Source organism: Aspergillus steynii (genome assembly GCF_002849105.1).
Source record: "Aspergillus steynii IBT 23096 chromosome Unknown P170scaffold_9, whole genome shotgun sequence".
Taxonomy (NCBI): Eukaryota; Fungi; Ascomycota; class Eurotiomycetes; order Eurotiales; family Aspergillaceae; genus Aspergillus; species Aspergillus steynii.
Window position 1 is genome coordinate 495,920 of NW_020194406.1, and position 13,990 is coordinate 509,909.

Genomic DNA, 13,990 nt, shown 5'->3' on the forward strand with positions numbered 1-13,990 from the left:
GATAAGGCCTATGCCATATTTTTCACCCCCTCAAACACAAGTTTCTCATCGACCTTCCTTTGTTATTGGTGTTAAGCGGGCATTCTCTTTGGTGTCAATTTTCTTCTGTCAGCGAGCATCCGGCGTGATAGGATTCATGTGCCCCTGTTGATTTCCGCCACTCTTGCCATTTTGTACGTTTGAGGTCTGCTGTGCTGGTGTATACCTGGGGGTGACGGTTGTAATTACCGCAGCAGATTGGCCTTCATATTTGACCTGTAGTGATATTCATATTAGTGTAAATTGTTCCATTGTCCAAGCTATCAATCTATGTACTGCGTGTACATTTGTCCAGAGCCCAGCAGATTCCAGCGATGTTAACATTGACATAACAGTGAATAGTTCTACTTGCTGGCCGGAGCCGCGGAGGAACAATCCGCCGAGCCCGTCACGCCGGGAAAAACGAACTTTCCGCTTTTCTTTCGCTTGATATCCACCAACAAGACGAAGCTCTTATTGCTCTCCTCAGCGGCTTTCCCTTTCTTATTTCTCCCATCCCGTCCCTCACGACCGGCCATACAACATGACAAGCACATTACCAGCTCTAGCTATACCCGGCCAACGCCTGGGCCCAGTGACCTCCTACTCTGCCGGGCCCGGCACCCACGTGCAGAATGCCAATATCTACGCTTCCATCGCCGGCCCCGTTGTCGTCGACCCGGCGCAACCCAGCTCGAAAGCCAAGTCGACCCTCAGCGTGTCGCGGAGCATCACCCGCCAACCCGGCCCTGCCTCCGACTCCACGACCGCCAAACCCAAACTGAAATACAACACCCTCCCGGCCGTCGAATCCGTCGTCCTGGCGCGCGTGACGCGCGTGCAAAAGCGCCAGGCCACCGTCTCCATCCTCGTCGTGCTCGACGACTCCGCCAGCTCGCAGCTGCTGAACCCTTCGCAGACCACCTCCGACAACGATAACATCGCCTCGATCCTCTCCTCGGCCGCCAACCCCGAGAACCACAGCAGTTCGGACGAGTTGCGTTTCCAGGCGCTCATTCGCAAGGAGGACGTGCGGGCTGTCGAGAAGGACCGCGTCGTCATGGACGAGATGTTCCGGGTTGGGGATATTGTGCGTGGGACCGTCGTGTCGCTCGGTGATCAGAGCTTCTACTATATCACTACGGCGAGGAATGATCTGGGCGTTGTCATGGCGCGCAGCGAGGCGGGGAATATGATGTTCCCGGTTAGTTGGAAGGAGATGAGGGATCCGGCGACTGGGGCGGCGGAGCTGAGAAAGGTTGCGCGGCCGTTTTGATTGAGTGGGGAGTTTGTGTGGCGGCAATCACGCACCGTGAATTGTGGCCATTTGCACCTTCATACCGTCTTAAGAGCACCGGGACGCTCTGGCTTGCTGCCTGGACTGTCGCTGATGATGGGGGCCGACTGACTTGACCTGGGAGATCTGGGCTGTCGTCCGAGCAGTCCGAAATAGACAGACGCATCACTCGGCCAGGAACTGACAAGGTGTCGAGTCCTCCGGAGGAGCAGCGATATTTGACACTCTACATAGAGAACCATAGGAGGTTCTGGCATGCTCATCGCACATCCTGTGATGGTGAGCTGATGAATTTACGAACCACCAAATCAATTCTTGTCTTCCCTCGAGGAGACATAACTAATGGAATACATCAAAATATCCCATGTGCACAAGCATTGTAAAGACGCGGCTTTTATCTTTTCCACTTTTAATACTTAATCAAACCCCATAGCCACTCTAGAATCCATGATCTTGGCCTTTCCTGCCGGATTCTGTTCACGGGGGGGCCAACCGGTTCGCGGAGGACCGACTCGTTATCCTCCACGCACCCCCTTTGTTTCTGTTCTTGTTTTGGATTTGAGAAAGCTTTGTCTAATTTCATTCGTTTCAGAGAGGCCGTGTGGGCTTTTTCTTGTTTTTGATACACAGGTTTGATTCAGGCACTTCCGTTTCTATTCTAGGTAGCAGTACCTGTACCTCTATACAAACTAACATAGACAGGCAACCTGCATACATAGGAAAGAGAGAGAAAAAAAAATCTATTCATGCTAAACCATTCCACAAACCACAAAAGTGCAGAAACCAAAAAACAAAACCAAATCTACCCTCAAAAACCATGAATAAACCCATACTTTTATTTGCAACCCCCACCCCCCTTAAAGAGTAAAGAGTGAGTGACCCTACTTCTTCAACGTCTTCTGCTTCTCCGCATCAATCAACTTCCGTCCCTGAATGACCAACCCCTTCCGACTCCTCACGGCATCCATATACCGCTTCGCGACGTTCTCTCGATCCGCCAACTCGCCCAGATCCTCGAGCTCTTCCTCCGTCGCCGGCACCCAGAACGGATCCTCGTCGAGGGCCTCGAAGCCCGCGAAGATCAGCTGCGGTTGCGCAGCCCCCGACGTCCGTTTCCGGATCTCCTCGGCGAATCCGAACGATTCGGCGACCGGGAGGAGTGCTAGGATCGTGAAGAACGGTGTGCCTTCTTTCATGGCTTCAGAGAGGATGCGGCCCCGGCGGCGCGTGATGACCGCGTAGACGCGGCCGAGGACTTCGGCTGGGGGGTTGTTAGATTCTCTGTCTTCTCTCTTTTTTGTTCTTATGGGGGAGGCTTACTCGATGCTTGGATCTCGCAACTGTACATGGCAAGCATGATTCGCGGGCTCCAGTCTAGGAATCCCTGCGAGATGCTGTCGCGGACTAGTCGGATGGATTCGCCGGTCAGTCGGCCGAGGTCGAGCTCGTCTTCGTTGGCGTTGACGGCGAGATCTTCGAGGAAGACGGCCGTGCCTTGGATGGGTTCTTGGCAGAGCGGGCCCTGGCCGGTGGCGAGTTGGAAGGCGTATGCGATCTTGTCGCAGAAGTCGCGAACGAAGAAGGCGTCTCGGCTGCTTTCGGCAGAGAGACTGGGTTGCTTGGTCGGGTCGTCGAGGAGGCTATGGAGTAGATGTTAGTTGTGAATTATTTATAAAGGGTAGAAGGGTTGGACGGACAATTTCTCGCAGGTGTTGACTGCTGTGGCGTCGACTAGGATGTTGGGTCCGATACGCCTAGGACCGAAGGCGACGATCTTGTCGACGACGTTGTTCCAGAGCTCTTTGTCGTCTGCTGCGTTCTCGTCGAAAAGCTTGCCGAGTTCCTGTTTGAACTCCTGTAGAGAGAGAATGCTTCCCTCTCGGGCTTCGTCTGTGGCATCGCTCGTTTCGACCGGCTGGCTGCTCACAGGAGTTCCGTTGGCGTCATCGGCTGCGTTTCGCTTTTCAGACTGCAGTCGCTTGATAGTTCCGACTTGCTTCGTGAAGAATTCGGTCACGGCGGAAGGCAACGGTACGACTCGTAGACGCATGGTCAATTGCTTCGAGGGCGAAACCACGACAACGCCTCCACGTCCCACTTCTGGGTTCTTCGGAGGGGCCATTTCTGGCGCGTTGATGATGGTCTCGCGGTATGGGACGATTGTCTGACCGGTTTGGATGTCGCATCGGGCGAATCGCTCGCGGAGATCCTTCAAGCAGCGCTCAAGATGCAACTCACCGGCTGTCAGGATAACGTGCTCTCCGTTAGGAAGAACCTCATATTGCGCACAAGGATCACTTTGCTCGAGAAGACGCAAACCAGTCACCATTTTGCCCAAGTCGGCGGGGTTGACCGGCTCAAGCGCGACTCTGACAATAGGCGGAGTGTGCAAAGAGACACCAGCCAAGTTGATACTTCCCTCGAGTTGCGAGCATAGCGTGCCCGTCTTGAGGACATGCCCGGCAAGACCACCGATGCCAAACACCACTCCAGCAGGAACTGATCGGAGAGGCTCGAGACTCCGGCCCATGAGGAGATACAGGTCCGTGACAGTCACCTTGCGAAGTTCTGGGCTGGCGTGGGGGTTCTCAGGCGAGAATTTGGGTGCAAGGACATAGATAGAATCGCCCACCGTTAGAGTGCCAGAGTAAAGTCGGGCAAAGCCTATTAAGTGTTCTGGGTCTTCCTTCTCCTCAGGTTCGTCTCCTTGGTCATTGTCGTCCAAGACTACTCTTTCGAAGGTCGACGTGATCCGAGCGTATTCGTCTGCCTCGGGGGCACTGGTTTCCGCCTGTAATTTGGCAATTTCTTCGCGCTTCTTCCGAGCGATTTCTCGAGCCTCATCTGCCGACATGGTGTTGCCGGAACGCTTGTTGCTTGATGATAGCTCGCTCTCTGGAATCGCAACCATCTTACTGACATACGCCACAACTGGCTCTTCAGAGCCGGTCTTGAATTGAACCATCGCGTTTTTCACCTTCTCGTCGACAAATTTGGCACCCGGCGACTCTTCGATCATAGCAGGCAGACGAGACTCTTGGGCCACTGGAGGACTAGGAAGGTATTCAATAACAGACACCAACACAGCCGTAGACAGTGGGAGCCACTGGGAAAACAACGTAGTCATAATATTTTTAGGATCGCGCGAGCGTAGAATATATGGCGGAAGATTTATGTTCAAAGATTTCGTGATCTTTTCCAGCAATGCCGGATCACTGTACATCGTCAGCAGGCTGCAAAAGTCCACGTAGAGATTAAACCTACCCTTTGCCTTTTCCACCTCCAGTAGTAGCTTCGTAAGCAGCCCAGATACTGTCCAACACAAGCTGAACAAACATGGGCTTCAGAGCCCGTCCTTTCAGATGCTTCTGACCAAGAACACGCTTTGTCTTGGGATCTAGGTAGTAGTCGCCCCAGAGGACCTTCTCCAGAACAGAACGCTTGATTCCAAGTTTTTTCTCGTAGATTGCAGCGAATTGCCGTATGGTGAAGGCCCAGCCATCAACGGCACTGCAGAAGATCACATTGTTCTTCTCAGGCGCAAAGTACAGGTCCTCATCGTCCCGTTCTTCGAATTCGGCTGCATCAGCAGTGCTACCCTGCGTCGACTCACCGTCTTGCGTCTGCTTCGTGGTGCGATCTTTCTGGGCGGCAGATGCATTGGCGCGCTCTTCCATGCGCTCTCGCCACTGAAGGTCTTCCTCCATCCGTTCACCCTGATAGAAACTGCCAATTACGGCGTTTACCTGCTCCAATAGCCGGCTCAGATGATTATATGCTTCGCTGGGACTCATCTTCAATTCACCGATCAATCTATCGAGCTTATTAATTACCAGAATCGGCTTCAATTGCTCGACCCAGGTCTGACGCAGCACCGTGACCGTCTGACTGCACACGCCCTCTACGGCATCCACCAGAACGATGGCTCCATCGCACAGACGCGAGGCAGTAGACACCTCGCTGCTAAAGTCGATGTGTCCCGGGGAGTCGATCAGATTGATCAGATACTCCTTCGGGATGGGGGCCGCGTCTGGAGCAGGGCGGCGCATCATGGAAAAGAAGAGCGAGATGGCAGAGGATTCCATCGTGATACCTCGCAGCTGCTCATCCGGCCGCGAATCCAGATAGCGGATCTTGCCCGCCAGCTTGGGCGAAATGATGCCATTAGTGGCAATGAGACTATCAGTCAAGGAGGTTTTGCCATGATCCTGGAACCATGCAAACGCAATAATTAATACTCGGAAGACCCTGTAGAGAAGGAGTCCCTGGATGGACTTACAACGTGGGCCAGAATGCATATCTGCGGTGTGATTAGCGCTGGTTGTTTGACAACGACCCGGGGCTGTGACATCAACGTGGGATGGAGGGGCAACGTACATTCCGTATATCCTCCGGTTTCCGCTGCAGGCGAACTAAATCGTCGACATTTACAACAGGCATTTTGGGACTCGACTGGCGCTGACAGCGCTCAGATTCAAGAATTCAAGCCTAGGAGGAGAGGTTGGTTGGGCGGCGGAAGGAGAGTCAAGGAGATGAATGAATGGTCAGAGGGGCAAAAAAAAAAAAAAAATCGTAGCCGGGATTCGTACAGCCTGAAGGGAATCGTTCGGCCGTGGAGGATGGGAATGTTTTCAGTACCACTTGGATCTCCCTACACAGCTGAAGAGTCTTCAACACATTTGAGATGTTGAAATCTACGCAATAGTTTTCTCGATTATTAATAACACCATTCCGGTGGAACTACAGCGCCTGTGATGTTTCATTCTCAGTCATTATGACTCAATAGAGCCCAAAGTCATAGATGGGCAGTACGGAGTATATATCATTACATGCATTATTTATCAATATATAGCCGCTTCGAGTATCCTGAGTCATGTCTCATCAAACGAGAGCTTGATTTTCTTCTTCTTCTGCTTGGATTTTCGAGGCGCAGGCTCTTTGGGCTGTGCTTCCTCGGTCTCCGCCTCAGGCGCATCTTCACCAATGACCTTGGCTTGTTTTCGCTTCTTTTGACCTCCGATTTCAGCTAGGTTTTGTTTCGACGAGGGCCCATCCTTCTCGGTCTTGTATTGGGTATCTTCGTCACCCCCGGAGGGGTTTTCTCTGTCGGCCGTCTTCTCGCCAGACTCCTCTTCCTTCGGAGCGCCCCCGCGAACCATGGCCTCGTATTCCTCTTTGGAGATGACTTCGTTGCTTTCCTCGTCGACATATGTAGGCGCGTCATCATCACCGGTGTCATCTTTCGGTCGGCGAGGTCGGGAGATCGGTTGTTGGAGGCGACCAGACGTATCGCCATACTGGCCCTTTAGTTTCTGTAGAAAGGCTGGTTCCTTTGCCTCTGTTCTGGAGTTAGTCACTATGGTGTGAATCGAGGATGATGCGTAGAGCATACCATAGGCAAGGTTCTTCGCATTGTAAGACATGGTGGGATGTTAAAGGTCTGTTAGTCTTCTGTATCAACTGAGCATGGGTTTAACCAGGTACAGTATAACCGATACACATATAATCAAGAGCTAGGAGAGATAACAAGTAATCAGTGGCTCATAATTGTGCTTCTTTCACTTCTTGATCGCGTGTTTGGGAGCTTGCGCTGCAAGACTCATCCGTAATCGAGAGAACCCCAATAAATATCGGCAACTAATCTCAAGCCACGACCAGCATGGCTACACACGCGAGCCAGAAGGTCTAAAAGACAAATCGGCGAGATTGAGGTGGTAAGAGAGGTCCTCGGAGTCGGAGGGACAAATGCGAGGAGGTGCCAAGCGATCCGCAATCCGCAGGAAAGCCAAAGCTCTGCGGCGCGGCTAAACCCAGATCGGGAGTCGAAAAGTCCAAAGGGCAGCTTTCGCGTTAATCCAACCTCCCCTCTCCTCCAGACATCCACCCATCCATTCCACAAAATAATGCTGTGCGCAAGTATGTGCTCATAGTGCTCTGCTTAATCCGAGTTGGTCGCTGATAATGAATTGCTACAGTTTCGGGAGAGGCACCTCAAGTGCCAGTCGTCTCGCCCAAGAGCGGTATGTTGCAATCTCGAGAAGCAACTGTTCGATCGGCCGTGTCGCAGCGCTGACTTCGCATATAGGCAGCGTCTTCGAGAAGCGCCTCATCGAGGCCTACATCGCCGAAAATGGAAAAGACCCTGTGAACGGAGAAGAGCTCTCGACGGAAGACCTGATCGACGTTAAATCCCAGCGCGTTGTCCGACCCCGACCTCCTACGCTCACCTCGATCCCTTCTCTGCTCAACGTGTTCCAAGAAGAATGGGACGCTCTGGCTTTGGAAGCCTACACTCTACGACAGACCCTTTCACAAACCCGGCAGGAACTCAGCACGGCACTCTACCAGCACGATGCGGCGGTCCGAGTGGTTGCTCGGTTGACCAAGGAAAGAGACGAAGCCCGTGATGCGCTGTCCAAGGTCACTGTGGGTGCTAGCCGCACCGCCGGTGCCGGCGACGAAGCCATGCAGGTCGACTCAACCGGACTCCCGGAGGCTGTGTTGGCTCGGATCGAGAGCACGCAAGCATCGTACGTTGGATTTAATACAGGCCCTACGTGTAGACTTATCGCTGATCCCTTATAAACAGGCTCTCGAAAGGCCGCCGCAAGCGCCCGGTTCCTGAAAACTGGGCCACCAGCGACTCCCTTTCCGCATACCAGCCTATCGCAAACTCCGAGCCTCTTTCGACTGGCGGCAAGGCGCTGTCTGTCAACGCAACGGGAGACTTGGCTCTTGTCGGCGGGACTGACGGAGTTGTCGGTGTTTACTCGCTATCTCAGAAACAGGTCGTGCACAGCCTGCAAGCGAATGGCCCGGTCACCGATGCGGTTTGGGCAGGCGACAAGGCTGTTGTTGCCGCCTCCACGGGTGCTGTGAAGGTTTTCGAGAACGGTAGTGAAGTCGCCAACTTTAGCTTGCATGCGGGTGCTGCCACAGCCCTGGCTGTGCATGCTACCGGCGATATTGTTGCTTCTGTCGGGGCTGATAAGAGCTATGTGTTGTATGACTTGTCGACGAACTCGGTGATCACCCAGATCTTCAGTGACGCCTGTAAGCAAATTCCCCGGTACCTGAATTGTAGATTTCAGGCTGACATTCTGTTTCTTCCTATTTAGCTCTGCTGTCCGTCAAGTTCCACCCCGACGGTCACCTCATTGCTGCCGGAGGTGTGGATGGACAGATCAAGATCTTCGATGTCAAGACTGGCGCGGCTGCCGCCAACTACGCCATGTCCAGCCCCGTGAAGTGTCTCTTCTTCTCCGAGAACGGTACCTTCCTGGCGGCTGTGGCGGATAAGTCGACTGCCGTGTCTATTTGGGATCTACGTAGCTCCCAGGAAGTGAAGGTCCTGGATACCGGCAACCAGATCGATTCCCTCAGCTGGGACTACACCGGCCAGTTCCTGCTGACCGGAGGACCCAGTGGGTTGACCGTCCAGCAGTACTCCAAGTCCGCCAAGGCCTGGTCGGAGCCTCTGCGGAGTGCTGTGCCGGCCGTTGCAGTCGGCTGGGGCGCCGCGGCCCAAAGCATTGTGGCCTTGAACGGCGAGGGAGTGATCACGGTGCTGGGCGGGCAGTAGTAATGATGATTGATTTGATACCTTTCGAAAATCAAAATGTTTTTCTGTTTATTATTTGTATTTTTAGCCGCATGTTTTCCCACCGAGAAATTCCAAACCTTGTGAAGTGAGACTGAGTGACAAGCAATGAGGAAAGGAACGGGCATAAAAGCCTTCACTATTGGTATGGTAGACATCACGGGACTCTCGCCTGCTGGAGTCTGACCACCAGCAAGGACAACGCTTTAAAACACACTTCATCCCCCTCACCTCCATTTCACCCGCCGTCCAGCATTCCTCGTGACGTGGGCATTATTAAATCTCTCTTTCCCCTATACTTGCCGCGGTGGCCAGCTGTTGTGACAGGGGCGGCATGTCATCTCTCCACCGCAGGGACTCGGACCCAAACTCCCTACAGGATTACTACTAATCATGGCCTCCACCAATACTGAGGCTTCCCCAACTCCGCCGGCAACGGCTTTTCTTCCCTTCTTTCGCACCCTTCCTCCTTTACTCCCCATTCACTCCTGGGTTTCTGGACCGTCTGCCATGAATAACGATCCAGGCGTTCAGTTTGTGGCCGCTCGGCCCCGGAAGGTTGGTCTCCTTGTCTATCGTCAAAGAAGCGGGGCATTCCTTGCCTGGCTGGCGATAAAGAGATTCCTCAGAACTGACTGACAATTGAATCAACACTGATAGCGAGACCACCGCGAGATGTCTCAGTCGCATGGACGCCCTCCATGGAGGCCAGAAGCCGAAGCGTCTTCATCCTCAGCCCATCCCCGTCCATCGTCTTCGCCACCACGCCCCAGATATGCCGGGGACGGTCTTGATTTCAGGCGACCAGCGCCGAGTGCTTCGCAAGACTCCATAATCGACCTCACAAATGAACCGGACTCGCCCCCGCAGACCTTTCACTCCCGGCTCCCAGCTCGCCATTCTCAAATACGGCGACCAAGGCCCCCTCGTTTCGGTCGAGATATTATGGCCGAAGTAGTCGACCTGGAAGAGGAGCCGGAACCCAGTGGCAGTGGCCAGGCCGATGCGCCCAGCTCTCCTGAGGTCCAATTTATAAGTGCCTCCGTTCGTCCGCCACCCTCGCGAGAACCGACCTTTGAAACGAATCTCTTGCATATGCTTCGATTTCATGATCCGATGATACACGGAGTACCAAATCGAGATGTCTTTCGGGACGAGGTGGCCAGACGAGCACGGCGAATGGCCCGACACCCTCCGCTTGACGTGGACACAGTCTGGGTGGGAGGGTCGGGGGGTGCGATCGATCTGACCAATTTCCCTCTGGACATGGACTATGTACTACAAAGTCTCACGACACCCGACAGAGGGCCACCTCCCAACGCATATAAACCACCAAGCCCGGCGCCAGAGGGATTCACGAGAACGGCCGGGGAAGACGAGGTCGTGTGTTGCCCGAACTGTGATGCGGAGCTGGGCACCGGCGATGAAACGAAGCAGCAGATCTGGGTGGCGAAGCAATGCGGCCATGTTCGTACCTCCCATGAATTTTTCTTGTCGGTCAGTTCTAACGTCTACTCCAGGTCTACTGTGGCGAATGTGCAACCCATCGGTCGAAATCGAGCGCGAAGAAGGCCGCCACTCAACGAGTCAAGCCGTTCTCCAAGTGTCAGGTCTCTGACTGCGCCAAATCAGTCAGTGCCCCTCGTGCCATGTTCCAAATTTATCTTTAGAGAACGAGGAGACTCTATTCTCCATTCTCTACTCTTCCAACGGTTGCGTTTCGGTGTTCAGGTCGCATTATTTCTTTACGGATTCGTCACGCTTAGCCACTCTTCTCGATACCCTCATTGCATTTTCACTGGTGGAAACCGGACTCATATCACTTGTTTCATATGTTACGAAGGACTGTTCATATCGTTTGGAGGTTTCAGGTAACCAGGAGTTTGGTGTACGCTATTCATTTCCAGATATTTAGTCGCAAGTCCAAGAATCCGGTGGGCTACGATACCTGCTGCATAACACGGACATTTCCAAGAAAACTTCAAGAACACTGTATTTTGTACATTTGACGGCAACCCTTCCACAAGAAAAGCCAGCTTCGGGTTCCCCCGGAGAATAGATGAAAACAAAGAAAGGCCCCCATTAGACATAATATGACAAGCTGGAGATGGTCTCCCACCCCAGAAAACATAACACCATTGCTGATAACCCCGATAATAAGCAAAGAAACAGTATGCTTTACACTCTCTTGAGGTCGCCGTGGTACGGGGACCAGATGCCTCGCACGCTCTCGTTGATACTCGTCACGGGCTTGGTGGTGCGCTTCAACTTCTCGCCGCTGGCCTCCTTCAGCAGGTTCGCCTTGTTGCCTATTTGCTCGGGCTCGAGGTTGCGGACGCAGATGACCTTCTCGCGGCCGTTGATGTAGTGGCCCTTGACGATGGGGTGCTTGTGCGGTCGGGGGGATACTCGGATCTCGATCTGAGGGTTCTGTTTGGCGAAGGCGGGAAGCGTGTTTTTCAGGAAGCTCCTGTAGTCGCACACATTAGCATAACTAGTCTTGGTTGGGGGATTGATAGGATTGCCAACGTACACCATGCCCCGTGAGCTACCTGCCCAGTCGCAGTAGTGGAAATCCAGACGCTTGCATTGTAGAATGAAGGCGCCGACGCCGTTCTGCAGACAGGACCCGTTAGTCGCTCAAAAGTCCAGTTAGAATTTTGTCAGTCAGGCGAAGTCGTACCTTGGCAGCAGTCACTGTCCGAATCCCTTGCACAGGCATGGTTGGTGCTCTTGGTCGCTCTGATCTCTTCTCTTGCCTCCAACAAGCCCAGGAACAGTCGGGGACTTTTCAACGCCGACGACTCCGGTTCTCATTGGCCGGCGTCAAGCTCGGCTGCGGCGCCTAGTGGGCTTCGAGAGCACCTGAGCGAGTTAGCCTGAGGCCGCCCGCCCGGCACTGGAGCCAAGTTAAGTCAGCGGACGGCAGAACGCGAAACGAAACTCATCAACTCTTGCCAGAAGACGAAGAGAAGGGGGAGCGATCCACACCAAGGGCTTTTTTATTGTTTTTTTCATGTGCCGAGACCGTCAACTGATCTAGTCTCGATTTTGGCAACCACTCATCTATCCAGCAAGTTGCTCGAGGGGCCAGGATGACGGACAAACTCCCCCCTCCGTTGCTTGCCCTTTTCCAGCCGCGGCCGCCCCTGCGCTATGTCACTCCCATTGATCGGGCGCCCGAGGACGTGAAGAAAAGTACTATCGGCGGCATTGCACAGTTTCTGCCCGAGGCGAAGAAGTTCGAGGAGGAAGCTCCGTACAATGCCACCGACAGTTGGTTGCAGCGCAAGTTCCGCCAGAAGGCCGAGGCGAAGGAGAGGTTGAACAAGCAATTGACGGAAGGCATTGAGCACTGTATGAACTCTGCGCTTCTTTTAGAGCTGATATCTTTGTGACTGGTTTTCTAACTCCTGTCTAGTTGATCCTTCTACCGACGGACAAGCTCGAGGCGATCCGTTCAAAACGCTCTTTGTTGCCCGGCTTAGTTATGACGTGAAAGAGTCGGACCTGGAACGCGAATTCGGACGCTTCGGTCCCATTGAAAGGGTACTGTCCCAGAACTCAGACAGATGTTCTTTTACTCCCCTGACCCCCAAGAAATGCCACTGACACATCCAAGATTCGAATTGTGAAAGACAACGTGACTCCGAAGGGCTCTAAGAAGTCGCACAAGGGATATGCGTTTATTGTCTACGAGCGTGAAAAAGATATGAAAGGTATTGCCGCTGTGTCTCCGGCGCCGTCTCTCTGAGATGACGCGTTCATCCATCGCAAAGTTTTTTGTTTGCTAACCTAATCCCTTCTTCGTCTAATTCCAGCTGCCTACAAAGAGACAGATGGCATCCGGATCAAAGACCGCCGCGTCCTGGTAGACGTGGAACGGGGTCGCACTGTCAAGGGCTGGAAGCCTCGCCGGTTTGGCGGTGGTCTCGGAGGCCGTGGTTACACCAAGGCTTTGCCTTCTCGACCGATTGGACCAGGATTTGGAGCCCCCTCGGGACCTGGCGGATACGGCGGTGGTTTCCGTGGTGGCTTCGGTGGCAGGGGAGGCAGAGGAGGTTTCCGTGATCGTGGTTTTGGTGGCCCCCGTGGCGGTGTTGGATACCAAGGTGGCCGCGGCGGGTTTGGCGGACAAGCTCCTCCCAACGCACCTTCTGGTCCCGGTGGTGGACGAAGTGGTGGCTTTGGCCGATATGACCGCGACCGAGGCGCAACCGGAAGCAACCGTGAACCTATCAGACCCCGGGACAGCTATGGCGACCGCGATCGACGGGACCATGACCGCGACCGTGACGGTGACCGACACAGAGACCGCGACAGGGATAGCTACCGCTACCGGGACCGCGATCGTGACCGCGATCGTGGTGACAGGTATGGCGGCCGTGAGGATTACGGACGGAAGAGATACCATGAAGACGATGCCTATGATGACCCTCGCGCCAAAAGAAGATACTGAGGAGTTCCCTGATCCAACGAGGGATACCCTTCCCATTCCAGTACTCAAAAACAACGGTATGCTGGTGGGTATTTGATTGATCGTGACTTCTATTTTTTTCATCTCCCTCATCGTCCTTGACGGCAATGGGTAAGACAACGGAAAACTCAACAATCAAACCAGGGGTACGAGCTCGAATTTCACCTACTTACAATAGTCCAAGTGCCATGCCACCGTCTTTCATACGATTTATCTCTTCTCATACGAGGGTTTCAGGCATCATTTGGTCAACACAAAGCATGATGTCGTGAACACATGATATCATACAGGCAAGGACTTTATTGCGACGCCCCCTTGTTGAATTTCTGTCTTGTTCTTGCTTCTATCTCTTCCTGTCTCTTTTTTGTTGTCATTTTCCGTTTTCTCATTATCTCCAGGAGTTTCCAGAAACTCTCGAGGGGTAAGTATGTACTTTAGGTAGTTGAGCATTTCTTTTCAGGCGGAAATAATGGTGGGACCCCGAGGACGTTCAGAGGTAAGAAGATCAGGTAAGGTTTTTCTTTCTAGAAACCATGACCGATGCCAGACATCTTCGTATGGGCTGTAAATCAAGGTAATGAATCATTTTTGAGATGCT

General features: G+C 53.4%; 7 protein-coding genes across 7 annotated transcripts; 4 read left to right on the forward strand and 3 right to left on the reverse strand.

Annotated features, from left to right (window-relative positions):
* Positions 1–482: 482 nt before the first annotated feature.
* On the forward strand, positions 483–1,682 carry P170DRAFT_440573 (exosome non-catalytic core subunit CSL4). Its single transcript, XM_024850108.1, has one exon. The coding sequence runs from the start codon at positions 563–565 to the stop codon at positions 1,292–1,294; it is 732 nt and encodes a 243-aa protein (XP_024699562.1). The 5' UTR covers positions 483–562; the 3' UTR covers positions 1,295–1,682.
* A 272-nt stretch (positions 1,683–1,954) lies between these two features.
* On the reverse strand, positions 1,955–5,953 carry P170DRAFT_440574 (GTPase RIA1). Its single transcript, XM_024850109.1, has 6 exons — positions 5,693–5,953; positions 5,595–5,615; positions 4,580–5,523; positions 3,013–4,530; positions 2,636–2,955; positions 1,955–2,576 (listed from the first exon to the last, which is right to left on the reverse strand). The coding sequence occupies exons 1-6, from the start codon at positions 5,753–5,755 to the stop codon at positions 2,197–2,199; spliced, it is 3,246 nt and encodes a 1,081-aa protein (XP_024699563.1). The 5' UTR covers positions 5,756–5,953; the 3' UTR covers positions 1,955–2,196.
* Positions 5,954–6,091: 138 nt separating this feature from the next.
* P170DRAFT_467979 (DUF4604 domain-containing protein) lies at positions 6,092–7,052 on the reverse strand. Its single transcript, XM_024852513.1, has 2 exons — positions 6,708–7,052; positions 6,092–6,653 (listed from the first exon to the last, which is right to left on the reverse strand). Exons 1-2 carry the CDS (start codon positions 6,736–6,738, stop codon positions 6,187–6,189), a joined length of 498 nt encoding a protein of 165 aa, XP_024699564.1. The 5' UTR covers positions 6,739–7,052; the 3' UTR covers positions 6,092–6,186.
* A 105-nt stretch (positions 7,053–7,157) lies between these two features.
* P170DRAFT_440576 (pre-mRNA-processing factor 19 family protein) lies at positions 7,158–9,006 on the forward strand. The gene is made up of 5 exons (XM_024850110.1): positions 7,158–7,231; positions 7,291–7,335; positions 7,401–7,845; positions 7,905–8,368; positions 8,434–9,006. Exons 1-5 carry the CDS (start codon positions 7,219–7,221, stop codon positions 8,895–8,897), a joined length of 1,431 nt encoding a protein of 476 aa, XP_024699565.1. The 5' UTR covers positions 7,158–7,218; the 3' UTR covers positions 8,898–9,006.
* Positions 9,007–9,172: 166 nt separating this feature from the next.
* On the forward strand, positions 9,173–10,895 carry P170DRAFT_513479 (putative RING finger domain protein). Its single transcript, XM_024855115.1, has 3 exons — positions 9,173–9,473; positions 9,576–10,382; positions 10,436–10,895. The coding sequence occupies exons 1-3, from the start codon at positions 9,309–9,311 to the stop codon at positions 10,583–10,585; spliced, it is 1,122 nt and encodes a 373-aa protein (XP_024699566.1). The 5' UTR covers positions 9,173–9,308; the 3' UTR covers positions 10,586–10,895.
* P170DRAFT_416750 (mitochondrial 54S ribosomal protein mL43) lies at positions 10,829–11,685 on the reverse strand. Its single transcript, XM_024847139.1, has 3 exons — positions 11,599–11,685; positions 11,449–11,531; positions 10,829–11,385 (listed from the first exon to the last, which is right to left on the reverse strand). Exons 1-3 carry the CDS (start codon positions 11,635–11,637, stop codon positions 11,094–11,096), a joined length of 414 nt encoding a protein of 137 aa, XP_024699567.1. The 5' UTR covers positions 11,638–11,685; the 3' UTR covers positions 10,829–11,093.
* Positions 11,686–12,010: 325 nt separating this feature from the next.
* P170DRAFT_368274 (U1 small nuclear ribonucleoprotein 70 kDa) lies at positions 12,011–13,374 on the forward strand (the record flags this gene model as incomplete). Its single annotated transcript, XM_024844850.1, has 4 exons — positions 12,011–12,272; positions 12,337–12,464; positions 12,538–12,634; positions 12,737–13,374. The coding sequence occupies 4 exons, from the start codon at positions 12,011–12,013 to the stop codon at positions 13,372–13,374; spliced, it is 1,125 nt and encodes a 374-aa protein (XP_024699568.1).
* Between the last annotated feature and the right edge of the window lie 616 nt (positions 13,375–13,990).

Excerpts from the sequence above, each read along its gene's own strand:
- P170DRAFT_440573 (XM_024850108.1), top strand. The coding sequence starts at position 563 with ATGACAAGCACATTACCAGCTCTAGCTATACCCGGCCAACGCCTGGGC.
- P170DRAFT_440574 (XM_024850109.1), bottom strand. The coding sequence starts at position 5,755 with ATGCCTGTTGTAAATGTCGACGATTTAGTTCGCCTGCAGCGGAAACCG. Across the intron at positions 5,524-5,594 it reads TATGCATTCTGGCCCACGTT|GATCATGGCAAAACCTCCTT; the intron begins GTAAGTCCATCC and ends GCATGGTTCCAG. Across the intron at positions 2,577-2,635 it reads TTGCGAGATCCAAGCATCGA|CCGAAGTCCTCGGCCGCGTC; the intron begins GTAAGCCTCCCC and ends ACAACCCCCCAG.
- P170DRAFT_467979 (XM_024852513.1), bottom strand. The coding sequence starts at position 6,738 with ATGTCTTACAATGCGAAGAACCTTGCCTATG. Across the intron at positions 6,654-6,707 it reads TGCGAAGAACCTTGCCTATG|AGGCAAAGGAACCAGCCTTT; the intron begins GTATGCTCTACG and ends ACTCCAGAACAG.
- P170DRAFT_440576 (XM_024850110.1), top strand. Across the intron at positions 7,846-7,904 it reads ATCGAGAGCACGCAAGCATC|GCTCTCGAAAGGCCGCCGCA; the intron begins GTACGTTGGATT and ends CCTTATAAACAG. Across the intron at positions 8,369-8,433 it reads CCAGATCTTCAGTGACGCCT|CTCTGCTGTCCGTCAAGTTC; the intron begins GTAAGCAAATTC and ends CTTCCTATTTAG.
- P170DRAFT_513479 (XM_024855115.1), top strand. The coding sequence starts at position 9,309 with ATGGCCTCCACCAATACTGAGGCTTCCCCAACTCCGCCGGCAACGGCT. Across the intron at positions 9,474-9,575 it reads TGGCCGCTCGGCCCCGGAAG|CGAGACCACCGCGAGATGTC; the intron begins GTTGGTCTCCTT and ends CAACACTGATAG. Across the intron at positions 10,383-10,435 it reads TGGCGAAGCAATGCGGCCAT|GTCTACTGTGGCGAATGTGC; the intron begins GTTCGTACCTCC and ends CGTCTACTCCAG.
- P170DRAFT_416750 (XM_024847139.1), bottom strand. The coding sequence starts at position 11,637 with ATGCCTGTGCAAGGGATTCGGACAGTGACTGCTGCCAAG. Across the intron at positions 11,532-11,598 it reads GGACAGTGACTGCTGCCAAG|AACGGCGTCGGCGCCTTCAT; the intron begins GTACGACTTCGC and ends TCCTGTCTGCAG. Across the intron at positions 11,386-11,448 it reads GGTAGCTCACGGGGCATGGT|GAGCTTCCTGAAAAACACGC; the intron begins GTACGTTGGCAA and ends GTGCGACTACAG.